At 47.9% G+C, this 22954-nt stretch overlaps 2 protein-coding genes across 14 annotated transcripts in view; one reads left to right on the forward strand and one right to left on the reverse strand.

Annotated features, from left to right (window-relative positions):
• The window catches only part of RABGEF1 (RAB guanine nucleotide exchange factor 1), a 1203668-nt gene that overhangs the window by 1081931 nt on the left and 98783 nt on the right, over positions 1–22954 (reverse strand). The window lies entirely within an intron of this gene.
• On the forward strand, positions 1786–21040 carry KCTD7 (potassium channel tetramerization domain containing 7). Of its 9 annotated transcripts, none has more exons than XM_033193410.1 (7): positions 1953–2553; positions 6318–6487; positions 11248–11426; positions 11874–11947; positions 16277–16391; positions 16842–16921; positions 20727–20804. In XM_033193410.1, exons 1-6 carry the CDS (start codon positions 2410–2412, stop codon positions 16910–16912), a joined length of 753 nt encoding a protein of 250 aa, XP_033049301.1. In that variant the 5' UTR covers positions 1953–2409; the 3' UTR covers positions 16913–16921; positions 20727–20804. The 9 variants fall into 9 exon arrangements, with proteins under 9 accessions (XP_033049306.1, XP_033049298.1, XP_033049301.1 ...); XM_033193412.1 differs by having other exon boundaries at positions 16281–16391; XM_033193407.1 differs by lacking the exon at positions 16842–16921 and having other exon boundaries at positions 1951–2553; positions 16281–16391; positions 20727–21040.

Here is a 22954-nt window from a genome sequence, read left to right on the forward strand (position 1 = left end):
ATCTGTGATATTTTGTTACGTGCACAGGATGTGTAATGATCAAGTCAGAGCATTAGTGATATCCATCACTTTGGGAATTTACCCATGTTTTGGAAACAATTCAACTCCTCTCTTCTAAGTTTTTGTTATTGTTGTTGTTGAAACAGGGTCTCTGTCACCTAGGCTCTGGAATGCAGTGGTGCAATCAGAGCTCACTGCAGCTTCGACCTCCGTGGCTCCAGAGATCCTCCTTGCTTTAGCCTCCGAGTAGCTGGGACCACAGATGTGAACCACCACACTCTGCTATATATTTTTTTTTTACTTTTTGTAGAGGTAGGGTCTAACTATGTTGTCCAGGCTGGTCTTGAACTCCTGGGCTCAAGTTATACTCCCACCTTGGCTTCGCAAAGTGCCTTCCAACTATTCTGAAATATACAATCCATTGTTGTTAATTATAGTCACTACTCTGCTTTTGAACCATAGAACATAAACCTTTTTATCTAACTGTATGTCCTTCATTAACCTAAATCTCTTCATTTCTCACCCAACCATTCCCAGCCTCTGGTTTCTTTCTACTCTCTAAATTTATGAGATCGATTGTTTTTTAGCTGCCACAGATGAGAACATGCAATATTTATGTCTTTCTGCGCCTGGCTTATTTCACTTAACATAATGACGTCCATCAACGTTGTGGCAAATGACGTGATTTCATTCCTTTTCATCTGTGTTTAAACAAGGTCTCCCTCCAGGGATTTTGATGCAACTAAAGTTGGAGAAAACACAGACCTAGGACACTCCTACAGCTGAGAGTGTGATGGGCTAACAGAGGAAATGCTGTGCCACCAGCTCATCTTTGCCATCCTGGAGCTGTCTAATCTATGACAGTTTTCTTTTCTGTCACTACACAGTGAGAAGGAGATGAGGAACTGGGTGTGAAAACGGTTTGAAAAGAAGCATGGTTGTGCACGCCTGTGATCCCAGCACTTTGGGAGGCTGATGAGGGAAGATAGCTTGAGGCAAGGAGTTTGAGACCAGCCTGGGCAACATGACAAGACCCCATTTCTTTAAAAAAAAAAAAAAAAAATTTTTTTTTTTTTCTTTTTTGAGACAGTTTCGCTGTTGCTGCTCAGGCTGGAGTGCAGTGGCCGTGATCTCGACTCACTGCAATCTCCACCTGGGTTCAAGCGATTTTCCTGCCTCAGCCTCCCCACTAGCTGGGATTACAAGTGTGCCACCACGCCTGGCTAATTTTGTATTTTTAGTAGAGATGAGGTTTCACCATGTTGGCCAGGCTGGTCTCAGCCTCCTCACCAGAGGTGATCCACCAGCATCGCCTACCAAAGAGCCGGGATTACAGGCGTGAGCCACCGGGCCAGCCAAAATGTAAAAAAATCAGCTGAGTGTGGTGGCGCTGGCCTGCGGTCCCAGGTACTCGGGAGGCTGGGGCGGGAGGATCGATTGAGCCCAGGGTTTGCAATGAGCTATGATGGCGCCACTGCACGTCAGCCCGGGCAACAGAGCGAGACCCTGTCTTTTAAAAAAAGAGAAAATGGCTTGAAAGGGCTAAGAACCTTGAGCCCCAGGAGAGTCCCTGCGCTGACCGAGCCTCTGGGGCTGGACTCCGCCTCCCAGCCCAGGAGCATCTTGCGGAAGGGCCTGTCTCCATCTCTATGTCCCGGTGGAAAAACGGTAACGGTGGGGAGTCACTGTCATTATTCACTGAACTCAAGTGCTCCGATTTTGGGTCTTCTCGTTCGGATTCCTGCGTCAGTGAGTGGGGAAGGACTGGACACCCGGGCGGTGCCCTGCGGCTCCGGGCGGAGCCAGCCGCGGTCGCGGGGCGCAGCCACCTCAGCCCTCCGGAAAGGGTGCGCAGGCCTTCCATTGAGGAGACAAGGACCCGCTGCTCTGGGGACAGACACTCGAGTAAGTCGTGAGCCCTTGTGTGAAGAGATCAGGGGTCTACCCTGACCTGCGTGGGAACCGTCCTCACAGCACAAGCGGAGGCCCGGTTATGAGAGCGTAGCGGCCCACCACCTCCGGGTCTCCCGGAGAGGGCGCGCCCGCTGGCCAGAGGACCAATCAGAGCACGGCAAGCCCGCAGGCCGCCCCCCACCCCCAGGGACCACTCAGGCGCAGGCCGCTGGCGCTGCCTGCTCTTCGACTGGGCGAGCTTCCTGCCAATCGTGGCGGAATCAGAGCGGCCTCGGCCAGTAGCGCTAGGCGGTCGCATCAGGCCAGCGGCTGGGCGCAAGCGGGTCGGCGTTGAGTGAGCCGTCGCCCTCCCGCCTGCGCACTGCCTCTCGGCCCCCTCAGGCCCGCCCGCAGCCGGCCGCGTCATGCCAGGCGCTGCTAGGCGGTAGGGAGTGCCCGGGGCCGCCGCCTCCGCCCGCCCGCCCGAAGCCGCGCCCACTGTCCAGAGCCAGAGGGATGGTGGTAGTCACGGGGCGGGAGCCAGACAGCCGTCACCAAGACGGTGCCATGTCCAGCTCCGACGCCGAAGACGACTTTCTGGAGCCTGCCACGCCGACGGCCACGCAGGCGGGGCACGCACTGCCCCTGCTGCCCCAGGAGGTACCCGGGCGGGCGGCGGACCGGGGGGAGCGTGGGGAGGGGCGCGGGGGAGAAGCAGGCGCCGGGCATAGCTGACCTTGGCAGGTGGGCGGTGCCGGGGTTGGGGGCGGGGCCCGCGTACCTGCGCCCCTCCCCCCGCCCACCTGCACCTCCCCCGCCCACCTACGCCCCACCCCCGACCACCTGCACCCCTCCCCACCCACGTTCAGCCCGTCAATTGCATCCACTAGATGTGCTTCCCCATTCCCTACCCCCTCCGCCCAGTACTCTCTGGGGTGATTTACTCCCATCCCCATGTCCCACGTTTACTGAAGACAGGCGGGAGGGTGGGCCGTGGGAGGGGGACCCTGGAGCCCCAAGAGCCGGTGGTGTCTGACCAGGCACGGTGGCTCAAGCCTGTAATCCCAACACATTGGGAGGAAGGATCGCTCGAGGGCGGGATTTGGAGGCCAGCCTGGGCAACATAGCGGGGGCCCCGTCCCTACTACGACTGGAAAAACAAAAAAAAGGCATTTTGGGTTGGATGATTTTTAGAAAAGAAAAGAAAAAGATGTCTTCTAGAGAATCCAACAGGATGCTGTAGTGATTGCCCGCACCTAGTCTCCAGCTGCCCAAGGAACAAGGCAAGAAGCTGTCTGCAGATCAGGGGCAGGCCAGTTCATAGATGTAGCCACAGTCACCTGGCATCCCATGGCTTCCAGTCACAGGCTGCTGTGCTCTGATGCGCTGGGGCTTCCACGGGTCTTAATGTGTGTGATACTATCGTGTCAACACCTGAAATGACACTCGAGACAGGAAAATATACCAGGCATGGTGGCTCACATCTGTAATCTCAGCACTTTGGGATGCTGAGGTGGGAGGATTGCTTGAGCCCAGGAGTTAGAGACTAGCCAGGGCAACAGTGAGATCCTGCCTCTACAAAAATAAAAATTAGCCAGGCTTGGTGGTGTGTGCCTGTAGTCCCAGGTGCTCAGGAAGGTGAGTTGGGAGAATCGCTTGAGCCCTGGTGGTTGAGGCTGCAGTGAGCCGTTATTGTGCCACTGTGTCAAGCCTGGGTGTGACACAGTAAGACCCTACCTACAAACAAAAACAAAAAAAGCAAGAGAAGGGAAACGATGCCAGGTGTGGTGGCTTACACTTGTAATCCCAGCACTTTGGGAGGCCAAGGCAGGAGGATTGCTTGAGGCCAGGAGTCTGGGACCAGCTTGGGCAACACAGACTCCATCTCTACAAATAAAAAATAAAGAGGAGGGAAGGTGAAGCATTACTGGATACCAAAGATGGCTTCTAGGAGGCAGGGACTAAGATAGTGCCAGATCCAGGAGCATGTAGTATGTGGAGTCCCAGGACAATGGATAGAGGCCCTCAACAGGCTGGGCTAGGTGATGATGCTCTTGGGAAGCAGATAGTATTGTGCAGGGATTGCAAGCCCCATACACACAATGTCATGGGAAAATGAGCAAAAATCTGGAAGTAATCTCTGCAATTGGAAAAAAGTCATTAGTCACAGTGGTGCTATTTTTTTGTTCACTGTCGTTGGGAAAATGATGTGGTTTGAGGGAAAGAGCGCAAGACCACAGACTGCAGACCAGGGCCCCACCGCCAGCTCCCCCTGCTGATGACATTGCCCCATGTGAGCTCCAAAACTGTTTCCGATGACTTTTGTCCTCTCTGCTTCAATCCTCTCGTCTCTAATATGGAGCAAACACTTGGATTGGTATGAAGTATCTTTGGAAAAGGTTTAAAGAGCTCCAGAAATGTTAAGTATTATTATTCCAAAATGATATCTGAGCCCTTGATATACACATAAAATGGTTTTAGAGGACCTACAGAGTAAGCACAAGGCATTTTCATGTCCTACGGGTGCAGAAGAGTAACAGTGCATACACACACAGAGGTGTAACTCCCTGTCTATTTTGTTCATTCATTCAGTGAATTTTGGGTCTTTATGTGAACCAGGCACTGCCCGAGGCCCTGGGTCAGCTTTATTTAATGTATTTGTACCCTATTTTATTTCACAACGGATTTGAAAGCTGGGAAGGGAACTGTGTAGACAAGCAGACTTTCACTGGAGCAGGAGAGATGTAATATTGAAAGGGATGCATGGCTATAATCCCAGCACTTTGGGAGGCCAAGGCAGGCAGATCACTTGAGGTTAGGAGTTTGCGACCAGCTTAGCCAACATAGTGAAACCCCATCTCTACTACAAATACAAAAATTAGTTGGGTGTGGCCATGCCCACCTGTAGTCCCAGCTACTTTGGAGGCTGGGGCAGCAGAATCTCTTGAACTCAGGAGGCAGAGGTTGCAGTGAACCGAGATCGTGCCATTGCATTCTAGCCTGGGTGTTGCAGTGAGATTCTGTTTTAAAAAAAAAAAAAAACAGATGCATAGGGATAAAATTTGAATTGATCTGGAGGAAGTTTGTGGGAAGATTAAAGAGAACTTAAAATGACCTCATTTCTTTCAAATGCAGTTTGGTAGAAACCACAAGCAGTGCAAAACAGGAAAAAAAAAAAAAGCCTTGCATTTTAAGGGAAACCTCAAGCTTCTTAGGGTACATTTATGCCATCATTTTCATGTTCCTCACTCAGCCCTTGCCTCCAGAACCTTAGCTGGACTGGAGACCAGTCTCACTTAACAGATTAGGAGAGGAGTAGGTGCCTGGAAGTATTCAACACACAACTACTGAGCTCTGCTGTGGGTAGCCCGTGGTTGGTGACCAAGATGCTTTCCCTGTATTTGGGAAGCTTGAGGTCTAGTGGAGTGAATTGACAGAGGAAAATAATTGGCAATGTATTGTGCTAGGTGCTATTATAGAGGAGAATGTGGCACACGATGAAAGCACAGTCGAAGAATGTGTCAACTCTGTCCTGGGAGGAGGTGAGGGACAGTAGAGCAGAAATGCTCACAGATGAGGGGAACTTGAATAGGAATTTCTGGAATGAGTAGATGCCACTAACCTATATGGTACATTGGTGTGAATTAGAAAAAGGGCACATAGCAGATCACTCTCATCCAGGTGCTTTTATGCAGTGAACAACCTGTAACACTATATGGGGCCATTTAACTTGCCATATAGACAGAAGAAGAAGGACAGTGGTAAGAGCGGTTTGGGCACAGAAGACACTGTGAGCAAGAGCACTAAGATGGTAAATTCAGGAAGTGAAAGGCTTGAGCTCTAGAGCAGTGATAATGGGGTTGAGGTGAAGAGACCTGATTTAAGAGCTATCAGGGGACCGGGTGCAATGGCTCACACCTGTAATCCCAGCACTTTGGGAGGCCAAGGCGGGTGGATCATGAGGTCAGCAGATCGAGACCATCCTAGCTAACACCGTGAAACTCTGTCTGTACTAAAAAAAATACAAAAAATACAAAAAAAAAAATACAAAAAATTAACATGGTGGCAGGAGCCTGTAGTCCCAGCTACTTGGGGAGGCTGAGGCAGGAGAATGGCGTGAACCCGGGAGGCAGAGCTTGCAGTGAGCCGAGATCGCGCCACTGCACTCCAGCCCGGGAGACGAGAGCGAAACTCCATCTCAAATAAAAAAAACAAAAGAGCTATCAGGGTTTGAATGGGTAAGGCTTGGCAGGTGATGAGGGTGGGGCAGAGGGAAGAGAGAAAAGAAAGTATTCAGATGGACCCTGGGCTTGAGTGACTGAATGAATGGTGTGGCACCAATCAGACTCGAGAGAGTGAAGATGGAGCAGCCCCAGCTCTCATTCCCCGCTGCCTGCCTGAGAGCCCTGGTGATTTCTTTCCAGTTTCCTGAGGTTGTTCCCCTTAACATCGGAGGGGCTCACTTCACTACACGCCTGTCCACACTGCGGTGCTATGAAGACACCATGTTGGCAGCCATGTTCAGTGGGCGGCACTACATCCCCACGGACTCCGAGGGCCGCTACTTCATCGACCGAGATGGCACACACTTTGGGTATGTCTCTCCCTGTACAATCAACTTTGTAGTGCTAGCAAGTGATTAGCCTGGGCTTGAGTATGGGACTTGGGTATCTTCCATAGTACCTAGAAGAGGAGGTAACATATTGATGGAATTTAATAAATTGCTTATTGAAAGAGATCAAAATTTTTTTTTTTTTTTTTTTTTTTTTTTTTTTGCCAAAGGAGACAAAGACAGCCAGAGAAATTCCAAATAACACACCCTGGCTGGATGAAATTGCTTCCATCCTAGACAGTTAAACAATTTTTATTTTCAGCTGGGCGTGGTGGCTCATGCCTGTAATCCCAGCACTTTGGGAGGCTGAGGTAGGTGGATCACTTGAGGCCAGGAGTTTGCGACCAGTTCACTACAGCATGGTGAAACCCCATCTCTACTAAAAATACAAAAATTAGCTGGGTGTGGTGGCTCATACCTGTAATCCCAGCTACTTAGGAAGCTGAGGTAGAAGAATCGCTTGAACCTGGGAGGCAGAGGTTGCAGTGACCCGAGATCGTGCCTTTGCACTCCAGCCTGTGCGACAGACTGAGATTCCATCTCAAAAAAACAAAACAAAACAAAACAAAATTTCATTTTTATTTATTTATCTAACTATATACACATGCACACACAGACATACACATACACACACACATATATGTATATATATATGTGCTCTGATGCACTGGGGCTTCCACTGGTCTTAATGTGTGTGATACTATCATCATTATAGATAGATAGATGATATAAATAAATGATGATATATACTATCATCATTATATATATAAATAGAGATGGGATCTTGCTGTGTTGCCCAGAGTGGTCTCAAGCTCCTGGCCTTAGGCAATCCTCCTACCTTGGCCCCCCAAAATGCTGGTATTACAGTATTTATTTAATTTTAGGTGTTTTTTTGTTTTTTTGGGGGGGTCTGTTTTTTTGGAGATAGGGTCTTGCTATATTGCCCAGGGTGGAATGCAGTGGCTGTTCACCAGTACCATCATAGCTCACTGCATCCTTAAACTCCTGGGTCAAGCAGTCTTCTCACCTCAGCCTCCTGAGTAGCTGAGACTACAGGCATGCGCCACCACACCTGGCTATCCCACGCAATATGAGACCAGGAAGTTGTCATCTGTGTGGAGAGGAATAAGTGTAATCCCATGTAGGGGGGTAGTCTAAAACAACTTGGAGAATACCTTTAGATCTGGATTTTGGGGCTCAGCCTTGCCATGGGAAGGAAGCATGGTGTGTAGCAGTGGTTACCAGACTTCTTTCAGTAGTTTAAAACAGTAAAAAAAGATGAAAGACTGATATAGTGTTGTTCTCCTTTAATTTTGACAAGGAAAGTCTTTTAAAAAAAAAGGAAAAACATCTGTTGTTCCTGTGACGTAACACTAAAAGTGGCAAAACACAATCTCAACAACAGCAAAATAGCAGCCAGGCGTGGTGGCACTTGCCTGTAGTCACAGCTACTTGTGAGGCTGAGTTGGGAGGATTGGTTGAGCCCAGGAGTTGGAGGCTGCAGTGAGTCGTGATCCCACCACTGTGCTTCAGCCAGGGCAATAGAGTGAGACTGTCTTTTTTTTTTTTTCATCAGAGTCTTGTTCTGTTGCCCTAGCTGAGTGCAGTGGCATGAGCATGGCTCACTACAGCCTTGACCTCCCAGGTGCAAGCAGTTCTCCTGCCTCAGCTTCCCAAGTAGCTGGGACTAGAGGTGCACACCACCACGCCTGGCTGATTTTTGATTTTTTGTATAGATGAGGTTTCACTATGTTGGCCAGGATGTTCTCGAACTCCTGAACTCAAGTGATCCTCCTGCCTCAGGCTCCCAAAGTGCTGGGATTACAGGCCGTGCCCGGCCGAGACTCTTTGTCTCTTAAAAAAGAAAACAAAACCTTTCCCAAGAAAGGACTTCTGACAATCTTACACATAAACAATTTAAAGAGTTTGTATCTCAGGTTCCATGTTTGTGAAATGAGAAATAATTATAGCTGCTGCACAGGCTTGTCAATGAGGATTATATAAAGAGCCTTGGTATGACCCCTAGCCATGTCCTTTTCAGAGTACGTGACTGGAACTCTTAGCTCTTTCAGTCTGACATTGGAGATGACTAGAAACCTTGAACCAAGTGTCCAGGAGGCAGAAACTCTCCAACCACTGCATCTCTGTGCTGGCCTGCAAGTAGGATTGCCCACATTGTGGGAAAGATCATTTTTATTCTCAGAAAGGAGCCCTTGGTCAGATAACTTGCTTGGAAGCATCTGGGTTTCCCCAGTGGGCTATCAGCTGCCTCCAATGCTGAGAAAACAAAGTGTCACATCGCTCTGCAGAACTATAAAAAGATATTTGTTTGCAGGCTGTTTGGGGAAGGAAAGTGCTGGCTCCAGCTGGCAGCTCCCACAACACCCTTAGCTGGGCCTTGCCCCAGGGTTTTGTTTTTCAGAGCTCACCAAGGTTTGCTGAAGATTTAGAAGGGATTTTGGGGAGGGGGGTCCGGGTTTGACTTGAGGTGGATGTGCCCACGCCCAGGTGGCCACAGCTAGAGAGTGACAGCGCCAGGCAAGGGCACGGCAGAAAGCAGGAGATGGCGACATTCATACTTTGGCTGATGAGTTCCTGTGACCTATGATTCATCAGCAGCAGATGAAGTTGTTGAATGACTCAGATAAAATAGGGGGTTCAGGGCATTTTGTAGGGTGCATTTCTTGCTATACAGCTTGTGCACCCCTAGCATCCACCATGAAGGCTGCTTGGGCCTCCACCTGGGGTCGTTCCCCATTGTCATCAGCTTGCCACACTGTGGTCCAAATGCTTCTGCTGAAGCTGGACCATGGTGGATGTGGGTGTAGAGTCAGCCATGGCTGGATCTGAGCCTCTAGCAGCGGTGGCTACTTGAGCAAGCATGTTCTTGAACCTGGCTGGGCCCCACTTGAGCCTCATTTATGACATAGAGATAAGATAGCACACACCCCCACTGTCATTGAGAGGATTACATAGGATAACCCATGAATAGTGGCTGGCACCGAGTAATACTTAGCGAGTGTTAGCTGGTGTTGTATTAGGTCATAGACTAAGCTGTTATTGAGGTAGCAGCATAATCTTGGGGTTTACTCACTCTCTTCCACACGTACCAGTGATGTATCTGATTACTCTTAGCACTAAATAATCTGAAAAGCTGGTGGCTTGCACCTATGGTCCCGGCTATTCAGGAGGCTGAGGCAAGAGGACTGCTTGAGCCTAGGAGTTAGAGGCTGCCTTGAGCTATGATTGCACCACTGCCCTCCAGCCTGGGTGACAGAACAAGACCCTATCTCTTAAAAAAGAAGAAAAAAAAATCTGAAAAGTGAATTAGAAGGACGGAATTTTTATTTTAAGAAAATGCAATATGTGATTTTATTCAGCCCTGGAACTGTTGTTTCAGACATTATGGTTAGGCATTTTACCTGCTCTGCATAGCTACGGAATAATACTAGTGGCAAGGATGGGGAACACCTAGAACTCTTCTGCATTGCTGGTGGGAATGTAAAATGCTGCAACCACTTTGTTAACCACGTGCTTACCCTATGACCGAACAATTCTACTCCTGATACTTACTCAAAAGAAATGTGTGCTTGTGTCCACTAAAGGTTTTTTTTATTTTGAGATGGAGTCTCACTCTGTAACCCAGACTGGAGTGCGGTAGCATGATCTCAGCTCACTGCAACCTCTGCTTCCCAGGATCAAGCAGTTCCCCTGCCTCAGCCTCCCGAGTAGCTGGGATTACAGATGCCCACCACCATACCTGGCTAATTTTTGTATTTTTAGTACAGATGGAGTTTCACCATTTTGGCCAGGCTGGTCTCAAACTCCTGAGCTCAAGTGATCCACCCACCTCGGCCTCCCAAAGTGCTGGGATCACAGGTGTGAGCCACTGTGCCTGGCCTAAAGGTCTAATATAGGAATGTTTATCCCAGCTTTACTCATAATAGCCAAAAACTGGAAACAACCCAAATGTCCATCAGAGAGACAACAGGGTAAATAAATTATACCATATTCATGCAAGGGTATACTTACATAATAAATAATCATAACAAACTACCGGTTTGTTTTTATTTATTTGGTGGATAAATTTCAAAAACATTATGTTAAAGGAAAGAAGCCAGGTATGAAAGAGAACATACTGTATAATTCTATTTATATGTATTTCAAGAAAAGGCAAAACTCATCTTTACTGATCGAAGGAGAAGTTAGAGTGGTTCCTTCCGTGGGGATTAACTGGGAAGTGGCATGAGGAACCTTAAGGAATGGAAATGTTTCATCTTGATCTATGTGTAATTGGATGGCTATATTCATACTTTAAAAAAATTGAACTGTACAGTTAATATTTGTACATTTATTGAATATTTCACCTCAATTCTAAAACAAATGTATATAAAGGGCTAGATGTCATATCTTTCCATTATACTTACATATGCCTAATAATACCTAATATTATATCTAATAATAGTAATTATAGTTGCTTACTGATAACAACAACTTATAACACTTATTGAGGCTCTACTCTGTGCCAGTGATTTTCTAATCACTTAATGCCCTAATACATTATGAGGTTTTATTGTTTTCTCCAATTTTACAGACAGGGAAACTGAGGCATGGAGAGGTTAGGTTCATTTACCCAATGTAACACAGCTGGCAGTCTAGTTTTAGATTTTGTCCAATGCCCTGTATGGCACTGCCCAGGAGCATGAGCTCCTTGTCACTGACCCTCTTTCCTTCCTGCTCAGAGATGTGCTGAATTTCCTGCGTTCAGGGGACCTCCCACCCAGGGAGCGTGTTCGAGCTGTGTACAAAGAGGCCCAGTACTATGCCATCGGGCCCCTCCTGGAGCAGCTGGAGAACATGCAGCCACTGAAGGGCGAGAAGGTGCGCCAAGCGTTTCTGGGACTCATGCCCTATTACAAAGGTAAGGGTCAGCTGCCCAGGATGGTGGGTATGTGGGAGGCGGTCTGCAAGGCATCTGTGAGTGTTTAGGTCTCCATCACAACACCGGGGGCAGCGTTCATCCAGATTACTCAAGATGGGAGGGAGTGTCGTCCCCTCCCAGTCACACTGGGGAGAGATTCCAGTTAAGGTGGTCCTACCTGGCCTGTGACAGTCAGCAAATTGTGTTTCAGAAGGACAACCCTCGTCCCATTGGCTCTCCTTTGCTGTAGAGAACCATGACCCTTGTTTCAGTTTGTGCCCTTCATTGGCCCCCTGAATCCTTTCCCCGAGAAATCTGTCTTTCCCCTCCTGCATCCTGCCATCCCCCTCCTGCATCCTGCCATCTTCAGGACTGTTTCTCTGTGCATCTCTGCCGCCCTGCCCTGCCCCTTCATCCCAGTGATAGGTGTTGTGTTCATCCTCATAGACCACTTGGAGCGGATTGTGGAGATCGCCCGGCTGCGTGCGGTCCAGCGGAAGGCCCGCTTTGCCAAGCTCAAGGTCTGTGTCTTCAAGGAGGAGATGCCCATCACCCCGTATGAGTGTCCGCTCCTCAACTCCCTGCGCTTTGAGCGGAGTGAGAGTGACGGGCAGCTTTTTGAGCACCACTGTGAAGTGGATGTGTCTTTTGGGCCCTGGGAGGCTGTGGCTGATGTTTATGACCTGTTGCACTGCCTGGTCACGGACCTCTCGGCCCAGGGCCTCACCGTGGACCACCAGTGCATCGGGGTGTGTGACAAGCACCTCGTGAACCACTACTACTGCAAGCGCCCCATCTATGAGTTCAAGATCACATGGTGGTGAGTAGCCTTGGTAGGCAAGAGTCCCATCAGGGAGGATGTCCACCACACTTGGTGGCTGTGGGAGTAAGATCCCTGAAGGGGCTGCTGACTGCCCCAGAATCTGCCGAGGTGAGGACCGAGTCCTGAGGCACGGCTCCCAGGGGACAGAGGTGTAGCTCCACTCTCCCTGACTGCACCTCAGGGTTGGGCTCAGGGCTTGCGGCCTGCAGGCACTCCGGCCAGCGCTCACCTGGCCTTTCCTCAAGGCATGGTAGTCTTTCCTTGAGGCTGATAGCTAGGGCTTGACCAGGAAGTCCCGAGAAGTTTCGTCACCTTCTTGACCTTGCAAGAGAGTTTCTGCCCATTTTAGAGCCACATTATCAAATCGATGAGGCCTAATCACTTCCTCGACACTGTTCAAGCGTCCCTCCCTTGTGCTTAGTGTATTGGTGTGAACATGGAACATGATGGGGGATTTACCTGACCAGCCACCCCATAGCCCCTGGCTAAAGAAGAAAGAGCATCTTCTGTCCCACTGCACCCCTTCTCCTCCAAGAATAGTTGCCCACATTCCTAAAATGTGGAAAGACTTCTCTTTTCCTTCCGGAACATGTTCTTCACCACCTTTTGGAGATTTAACCATAGCTGCCAAAGCTATGCACGCAGTTGGCCTTAGAAAACCACAATGTTTACAGCCCTGTCTTAGGGCCACAGCTTCTCCTATCTTCCACCACCCTCCTTGCTTGCAGGGTTGTCTTCTCACAGGGCTGGAATGCAAATTTCAGAGGCTTCTTTTGAAGATTCCCCAAGTCAAGCAGGCAAGATGCCTAGATCTTCTGTTATGTTTGACATGTAACATCCTTTTTAGAGGCTCAGAACACCTCCTTGGCTGCTATCTCATGTGTTAGAATCCAATTTGTGGTGAACCTCTTTGGAAGTGGCCCCCTCTTTAAACCCTGTTGCTCTGTCCTGGTAACATTCTCCGAGGAGAGCATGTCTTCTGAGAAGGTAAAGGAAGGGCTGGATGAGACACACAGCTATCCTAGGAGCCGTAGGAAGGCAGAGAAAACCTCCCTTTTGTTTTATTCCTCACTCCTCTATTTTTGTCTTACTTCTGTATATTTTGTTTTACTCCTCACTCCTCTATATTTTGTTTTACTTACTCCTCTATTTCAGAAATTGAAAAAGATCCCCAAGGATCTGTTACTACTGCATTTCCTTCTTGCTCTGTCTACAGCCTGGGCCAGGTAGTCAGGGTCTGGACATGCATCTCCTAAAGGAAGAACTGTGTAGCACCACTGATCACAATGTAACATTTCCATGCTGCATTAAGGGCCTCTCTCTGTAATCATGACTGTACCTGTCTCTTCCTGGGTATTCTTGAAGGGAGATTTTTTTTTTAAATGTGTAAAGAATTGATGTGAGCCAGGAACATGTCTATAGTCCCAGCTACTTGGGCACACGCCTGTAGTCCAGGCTACTCAGGCACACACCTGTAGTACCAGCTACTCTGGAGGCTGAGGCAGGAGGATGACTTGAGCCCAGGAGATGAAGACTGTAGTGTACTGTGATCATGCCTATGGCTAGCCACTGTGCTCCAGCCTGGGCAACACCACCGTTAAAATAAATAAATAAAGGAGTTGGGGAGGACAACCTCACTGGTCTCAGACTTACAGGACCAGATAGATGAGACGGGTATAGGGGTAGCTGAAGTCTGTGTTCATATGAGGAAAAGAAGACCAAGCCCTGGGACTTTGGTTGAATTCCTCCGTGGGGCTGGAAGGCAGTGACCTCCTGTTCCCTATGTGTAAACAAAGATTCCAGGGCATGGTTTTGCACTCCTGTTGTACTCTTTTAGAGGTGGAAAAGAGGTGAATACTGAGATCTAAGAGGAAAGAACAGTCATTCATGTTCTGAGATATGTGCTCTCTCTATTGTTCTCATATACAAAGGGATGGTCTCTTTTTTGGAGCTGATGTCCCTGCTTGGAGGTTAGCCCAAAAACATGGCTCTTGCATTGTTCTAAGAGAAAAGTCTTTGATTTTGGTTCTTCTGATTGGTGTTACCTACTGCCTAATATGTGTTCATTTTTTGACAGAGAGGCAGACTATTGAAAAAGTCTGTGTGAACAGAGAGCAGTTCATTAAGCCCAATGCTTTCAGTAATGTGGCCTTGACCCCTTCTGCTAGCCCCCATCCCATGGAGCATTGCAGGGCTTGGTTATTTAGAGTCCATACATGCAAGCCAGGGAGAAACTTGTTTGCTCAAATGCAAGTTTGCTCAAAAACAGGTTCTGAAGGCTGGCTTAGGGTTACAGGGATGCTGGGTAAGAACACTGTTCTTGTGTCTCTCGCTGGAGAAACCCCTGTTTCTCTGACTCCCTATGTGATCCTCACAATAATGTCTTCTGTGCCACTGTAGGACACAAGGCTCTGGCCAGTAGAGAAGACAGAGAGGTGACACTGGGCAGCAAGCTGAGAGCTCTTTCTAAATAGAGTGAACGAATTCAGTGGTCTAGTTTCGCCATTCTCTGATGAGAAACCAAGGCCAGGCTGAAAAGTGAATTAGATGTGGTGGATTGTGGTAATGGCCTCCAAATAAAGGGGTTATACCTGTGGAAGTGATTTCTCCCCATTTGATCCCTTTTCAACTCTAAATGGCCAGGCCCAGAGCAGAAGTAGGGTTGGGTCTGGAAGGAAGGCTCCAAAGGTTGAAAGCTTCTCCCTGATCAGAAGGAAGTGCATCTTTATAGAATCGTTATGTGTAATGTCAGTAAATCCCTCTTGCTTGACAAGGGACTGGATTCATCTTGCCTTGAGACAGGCCAGTAGTTATCAGTGAGTCAAACCAAAGTGAAAGTTTCAGGAGATGAAACCACATGGTGCAATGCTCGCCATAATAAAATTCCTTAAAGATAAAAAAGCTAATGTTATAGCAATGAAAAAGACTGAAGCAAAACCACATTGAAATACGTCCCATTCCAGGGGAGGAATTCTTTGCGTAACACTCTAAATCAAAGGAAGGAATCATCACCTTCCTTATTCTACCTCTGCCTTGTTCACCAGGCTGCCCAGTGCTTACCATGCAGAAAGCAGTCAGCTGTACTCTGGAAGTTTCTGTTCTTTCCTGGGGCTTAGGATATTCTGGGAGCTGTCTGAGCCTTGTGCCTCAGGCTTATCAGGTGATATAATCTTCCTGTTCTGGGTTGCTTGCTGGAGGACTAGGAAGTGACATTTATAAGACACAGGCGGTGTTAGCATCCATGTGTGGTCTTGGTCTAAACCAGCTCTTGAACAGGTTAAAGCAAACAGCAATAACAAAACGAAAACTACCCACACTGAGCATTTTGATCCCAGTAATATTTCAAATATTGTCCTTCTGCATATGTTCTATCCATATTTGATTCCAATATACATTATTAAGCTTTCTTGGGTACTATTTTTCTGGGGCTCTTGCATGAAGGTGGTGCCTGTCTCATGATCCTTAAAGGAGAGAGGCTTTTTTCATCCAAAGCTGGAGTGTTGGGAACTGGGGTGGGAGAGGCACTTTTTGGAATTCTGAGAGAATCATATCTGTGTATATATGTATTGAGTGGGGAAGGATGGGGGTTGGCAGGGGTTGAGGGAGGTGGGAACAAACAATGGGTATGGGAGCAGGCAGTCACCTCGAGTCACCTGGGTCCGTCGTCGTCCTTCTGTACGGTGTTGGATTTATGTACACAGTATAACACTTCCTGTGTGAGTTCATGTACCTATCTGTGAGTGCTTTGGTGTATGGAGCCTCAGTACACTCCAAGGGCATTAAAGTCAAGAACTAGAACCTGCGTGCTGCGCCTTTCTTTTTTAGAGATGTGCGCTCATCCCTTCTCTGACCCCCACTTTGTCAGCAAATATTTTTTATTTCTGCTTAAAATGTGGTATGTTTGGGGATGCTCCACACAACAAGACAGGCTTTTCCCTGAGACCAGCAGCTGAACTTCTGCCCTGAAAGGGAGGTGGGGCCTCTTGAGGACCCTGCTGGAGTTACTCTAGACTTGTCTCTGTTTCAGGTAGGCAAGTGCCCACCCCAGCCTAGGCAAAATCTCTGTCCTCTTCTGTTGGGAGTTCTCCAAGGAAAGAAGAGACTACAGGTGCAGTCACGTGTGTGGCTCACAACCATATCAGGTAGTTCTAAAATAAATTCCGCCTGTCATATCACCACTTCCTTTTCAACAGGGAAATAAGTGCTCTAAATTTATGTGAGCCTCAGTGGTTAAGACCCTTTCTTGGCTGGGCGTGGTGGCTCATGCCTGTGATCCCTGCACTTTGGGAGGCTGAGGCGGGCAGATCACAGGGTCAGGAGATCGAGACCATCCTGCTAACACAGTGAAACCCCGTCTCTACTAAAAACAATACAAACAATTAGCCGGGCATGGTGGCGGGCCCCTGTAATCCTGGCTACTTGGGAGACTGAGGCAAGAGAATGGTGTGAACCCAGGAGGCGGAGCTTGCAGTGAGCCAAGATCGCGCCACTACACTCCAGCCTGGGCGACAGAGCGAGACTCCGTCTCAAAAAAAAAAAAAAAAAAACCCTTCCTTAAGGAAAATGGACGTAAGTTGCCCTTCCTTTGAAAGTGGAGCTTGACACCTTCCTGGCTAATGAGCGTCCTCATCAAGATGCCCCTTGGAGTCACGTCATGAATTAATGCAGAAAGGTGAGTTCCGAAGCTCCAAGTAGCTTCATACCCTCCAATTGCTTCCCTTAAATCTGATTATTCTGGGTTTTAAACAAAAACACTGCATCATCTGTGCCAAATATATTCCCTGACCTAATTACTGAGCACAGTCACATAGTAATAGTACACTAACAATACAGGCTGGAAACTGAAGCTCATAGAGGTATAGTTTCCCCAAGAGTGCAGAGCTAGTAAGTGGAAGAGTCAGCATTCAAACCCCGAGCCCCTTTCTGAAATCCTCAGGGTTGTTCAACAGCATGATCCTCCCTTCCTCCTGAAAGCTAAGTATCCTCCTTCCGAGGTTCAGGGCTTGACTCTGCCTGACCTGTGAAGATTTGGAAAGCACATATCTAGGACAAGTATTAGGAAGTCTTCGGCCGGGCGCGGTGGCTCAAGCCTGTAATCCCAGCACTTTGGGAGGCCGAGACGGGCGGATCACAAGGTCAGGAGATGGAGACCATCCTGGGTAACATGGTGAAACCCCGTCTCTACTAAAAAATACAAAAAATCTAGCCGGGTGAGGTGGCGGGCGCCTGTAGTCCCAGCTACTCGGGAGGCTGAGGCAGGAGAATGGCGTAAACCCGGGAGGCAGAGCTTGCAGTGAGCCAAGACCCGGCCACTGCACTCCGGCCTGGGCAACAGAGCGAGACTCCGTCTCAAAAAAAAAAAAGAAAGCCTTCATATTTCAGGAGAGCATTCTAGGAAGAAAGGAAAAAAAATCTCCCATAGATGTTGTATTAGTCCATTTTCACACTGCTGGAAAGAACTACCTGAGACTGGATAATTTATAAAGAAAAGAGGTTTAATTGACCCACAGTTTGCATGGCTGGGAGGCCTTGGGAAACTTATAATCATGGCAGAAGGCGAAGGAGAAGCAAGGCACGTCTTACATGGTGGCAGGAGAGAAAGTGGGGAGGCCAGGTGTGGTGGCTGATACCTGTATAATCCCAGTACTTTGGGAGGCCGAGGCAGGCAGATCACAAGGTCAGGAGATTGAGACCATCCTGGCCAACATGGTGAAACCCCATCTCTACTAAAAAACAACATATAAAACAATTAGCTGGGCATGGTGGCACGCACCTGTAATCCCAGCTACTCGGGAGGCTGAGGCAGGAGAATTGCTTGAACTCAGGAGGCGGAGGTTGCAATGAGCCGAGATTACACTACTGCACTCCAACCTGGAAACAGAGTAAGACTCCATCTCAAAAAAAAAAGAGATTGGGGAAATGCACTTTTAAACCATCAGAGCTCATGAAAACTCACTATCACAAGAACAGCATAGGGAAAATCTACCTCCATGATCCAATCACCTCCCTCCAGGTCCCTCCCCTGACAAGTGGGGATTACAATTCAACATGAGATTTGGGTGGGGACACATAGCCACACCGCATCAAATGTGTAGCCCTAAGTAGCCCCTTTGTTAAGGGGGTAGATGGGGCTCCCAATTTACTGACCTGAATGAGGGACACATCTACTAGGTGAAGGAGGCCCTGCTCACAGGGTGATGAATGGGATATGACAGAGTAGGTGAGTCATGGCTCCTTGGCTGGACCCCAGGAGTGGGATGATCTGGAACCATCTGAGTTAATGAGACTCTGGAAGCCCTGCAGGTGTCCCTGCATAGGCAAGCTGTATAGCCTACTTCCGAAATCAGAAGCGTAACAGAATGGGAGGCTCCTTAGTGTAGTTCAGGGGATGCCGTGTGCCTGGCTTGGGACTCGTGGCCCTTGGACTCAGATCTCTATACTGCCAAGTGTCCCTTCATCATTCTTGTGTAGATGACCTCTTCACTAGCTTTACTTAATTTTGGTTTGTTGAACTTACAGCATGTTCCCTTAGCTTTTATTTACTTACCTTTAGCTTTCTTTTAATTCCTTACCATTCTGTTTTTCCTATCATGGACTTTAGCTTAATTTCCCTGTTTTTTAAACATAATTTTAAATTTTATTTATTATTATTATTATTATTATTTTGGAGACAGTCTTGCTCTGTTGCCTAGGCTGGAGTGCAGTGGTGCAATCTCAGCTCACTACATCCTCCGCCAGCTGGGTTCAAGCAATCCTCCTTCGTCAGCCTCCCAAGTAGCTGGGATTACAGATGTGCCACCACGCCTGGCTAATTTTTGTATTTTTAGTAGAGATGCGGTTTCACCATATTGGCCAGACTGGTCTCGAACTCCTGAACTCAGGTGATCTGCCCGCCTTGACCACCCAAAGTGCTGGGAGTACAGGCATGAGCCACCACGCCAGCCTAGTAGTTTTTGTTCTGAGCTAGGATAGTTACGTGCTTTTCTTTTCCCTTCCCCAGTCATGTCTACAGTGATCTTATTTATTAGCTGTGAACTTAGATACCTCATTTTTTCTCAGGTGAATACCTGCTTCTAATATCTAAATGCAAAGGAAGACTGACAATATTATTATAGAATTCATAGATGTGCATTATCTAGGTAGATTTAAAGGACAGAATTTTGTGTCTTCTTCCAAAATACACCCCCGACCCTCCACCACACCACACACATACACACACACACACACACACACACACACACACACACACACACACATAAACAGAGCAGCCTTTGGAAGAGGGCAGTTCAATTCCTGGACTGCAAAGGACTTCTTCCATCACACACTTGTTTTTCCTGAGGAATGACATGATCTGGAGATCCTAGGTGTCCCCCTTCTCCAACCACTTGACACCAGGTAGACACAGAGCTATTGTACACCAGGAGAAGATCCAGTCAACTGTGGGAAAGACTGAACCATCCAGAAGCACTCCATAACAGGGGTCTGTCATCAGATTATGATGTACCTTTTCTAGCCACTTCTGGCCTCTATGTCAACCTTATTCACCCTAAAACAAACATGACTTCTAGAGGATTCTCTTTTTTTTTTTTTTTTTGAGACGGAGTCTCGCTCTGTCACCCAGGCTGGAATGCAGTGGTGCAATCTCAGCTGACTGCAACCCCTGCATCCTGGGTTCAAGCAGTTCCCTGCCTCAGACTCCCAAATAACTGGGATTACAGGCGCTCACCACCACACTCGGATAATTTTTGTATTTTTAGTAGAGACGGAGTTTCACCATCTTGGCCAGGCTGGTCTTGAACTCCTGACCTTGTGATCCACCCACCTTAGCCTCCCAAAGTGCTGGGATTACAGGCATGCCCCACAGCACTCGGCCAGGATTCTCAATAATACAGACTCTCATTTCTTCCCCGTATCATATGATCCTTTCAGATGGCCCAGCCCCAGTAGATTTTTGGAATGGAGGTATCCATACTTTTCTCTGTCATTATTAAAATCAAGAAATAGAATCACATAGCAACACAAAACTTGGAGCTTGACCCTCATTAAAAGAAACTTACAGGTTCAGAGTCCAGTTGAAGAAATCTTTATATCTTCAGTATTTTTGTAAAGAGGTCCGGGTGGTATCATGAGTAGGCTTAAGTCCCTACAATGTGTATGAACTTTTATAAATGCCTTGGGTATCCAGTTTCTCAACACAGCATCTTCATCACCAACTGTACCTCAGCTGACTGTGCCCCAAGGGCCCACCTGTGTGTGCACATGTTGCAGGTGTTTACTGTCCCTCTCACCATGTCCTCTCCACCTCTCCCCTCTGTAACTGTCCTGTCTTTGGCATTTAAAAGCTGATTGGCCACTTCTGGCCATGCCTTATCTGGTACCTGCCAGTCAACCATGACAGTGATGCCATACCCAGGACTGTCTGCTGCTTATTCTCAGGTAGGTAGGTGCTCTCAGCACTGATGTCCCTTGCTTTCCAGGTCAGCTTTTACATCTGGCCTGCTAGGCACTGGAGAGCATTTTCAGTCTCCATAGCAGCAGCAGCAGCAGCAGAGGATCCTGCAGGCTCTATATCCACCTAAGGTAAGGTAAGGTGGATACACATCCTGGAAGCTCTGCATCTACCTCCACAACAGCTGCAGAGGATGCCTGTAGGATCTCACTGAGCAGAGACACTAGCTTCAGCTTCAGCACCAGAAAGGAAGAATCTAATTATTTTGCCTGGCCAGGCATGGTGGTTCACACCTGTAATCCTATAGCACTTTGAGAGGCAGAGGCAAGAGGATTGCCTGAGGCCAGGAGTCCAGGACCAGCCTGGGCGACATAGCAAGATCCTGTGTCTAAAAAACCAAAATTCAAAAACATAAGCCAAGCATGGTGGCCTGCACCTGCAGTCCTAGGTACTTGGGAGCCTGAGGTGGGAGGTTCACTTGAGCTCATGAGGTTGAGGTTGCAGTGAGCCATGATTGCATCGCTGCAGTCCAGCCTCAGTGACAGAGCAAGACCCTGTCTCTAAAATAAAAAGTAAAATAAGTAAATATTTTTCTTGGAAACTGAGTTCACCACGAATTTCTTAACAAAAATATGAACTTCACTAATGAGCTGACCACATCACTGTTAGATGAAATGAGGGAGGCATTATTCACTCAGCACTCCCAGGAGTCAAGGCAGAATGTAATTGCTTCCAGACATATTCAGGGGATATTCCACCTAATTATCTAATTTTATTCTTCAAAGGCAGCTGTATCTGGAAACTCCCATTGGTTCAGAGAGGCAGAACAATGAGAGGAAATCCCCTGTCCAGTTACCTGCAGGAATATTCCACCACTTCCATGGGCTAGAGGATTCCATTGAGATGGAATTTATGATTTGATTTTGAACACCCGTCAGCACTCTTCTCTGTTTGCATGACAATTCTGACCCTTTTGTGGCAACAACACTCCTGGGACAACCTGGATTTGTGGATTGAGATCCAAAGGTAGAATTTCCAGACAGTCCAACCAAGGTATCAAGTGATGTTTCCCGAGTGGAAGGCTCTCACCGTGTCCCAGGATTTCTGGGGTTTATAAGCAGTACTGGCCATTTGTGACCTGTTTTTTACCTAATCATTCTGTCTTTTCAGGACATGGTTTACCCTATCCCTGGCTAAGGATCCAGCATTCCAATAGCTGAAAACCCTGTATATCTTTTCTCCTAGCCTGCCTTACCCGAGACACACTTGAACCCCTCAGTAAGGCTATACAGAGGGCCATGAGCAGGGGCAGCCTCTCCCTTGTTTCTACAGCTCCATGATGAGGGGTTGGCTGAGGCCAGCAGTCCTTGTAGGTGTGACAGTTGCAATATAATCAACAGTTTCAAGGTCTAGAGACACCTTTTGAAAGAACCCCTTCAGGGATGTCTATCCACAGCAGCCTGGAGCAGCCAAGGTGAACCTGAGATTTTGACCCACACAATAAGGGGGGCCATTCCTTTTCAAATATTTTGGCTTCAGAAGACACTTCATTACCTATGCAAATATTGAGAGATTAACAGAAGTTCCAGCTCTTATGCCTGACTGAGAAAAGGCACTGCAAGTTGCAGTTAGGTACCCATGAGAAGCAGAGGTCAGCTGAAACCCAGAGCTTCCCAAAGTGGACACCAGCGGGGACTATTCCTGATGTCCCACCCAAGAGAGGAAGATGAACTCGGGCGCTGCTGCTCTGCCCAAATGCCATCCTACGTGCATTCACATGTCACCCATTCAAAATAAATAACATGGAATTATTGGAACCTTATATCTGACATGTAAGACCAGCCTACATATTGGGCTGGGTGCAGGGGCTCATACCTGTAATCCTAGCACTTTGGAAGGCTGAGATGGGCAGATTTTTTGAGCACAGGAGTTCCAGACCAGCCTGAGCAACATGGTGAAATCCTGTCTCTTCAATTAAAAAAAAAAAAATTTGGCTAGGTGTGGTGATACATGCCTGTAGTCCCAGCTACTCAGGAGGCTGAGGTGGGAGGATTGCCTGTGCCCAGGAGGTCAAGGCTGCGGTAAATTGTAATCAGGCCACTGCACTCCAGCCTGGGCAACAGAGTGAGACCCAGTCTCAAAAAAAAAAAAAGTCTACACCGTCATTGTCTCCTTGGGTCATCTGGCCTGTATTGTATTTAGGGTCATTTGTATTAGAAAGAAATCAGAAATCACAGTAATTTGAATAATTTATAC

Source organism: Trachypithecus francoisi, unplaced genomic scaffold (genome assembly GCF_009764315.1).
Source record: "Trachypithecus francoisi isolate TF-2019V2 unplaced genomic scaffold, Tfra_2.0 Lachesis_group4, whole genome shotgun sequence".
In the NCBI taxonomy this organism is placed as follows: Eukaryota; Metazoa; Chordata; class Mammalia; order Primates; family Cercopithecidae; genus Trachypithecus; species Trachypithecus francoisi.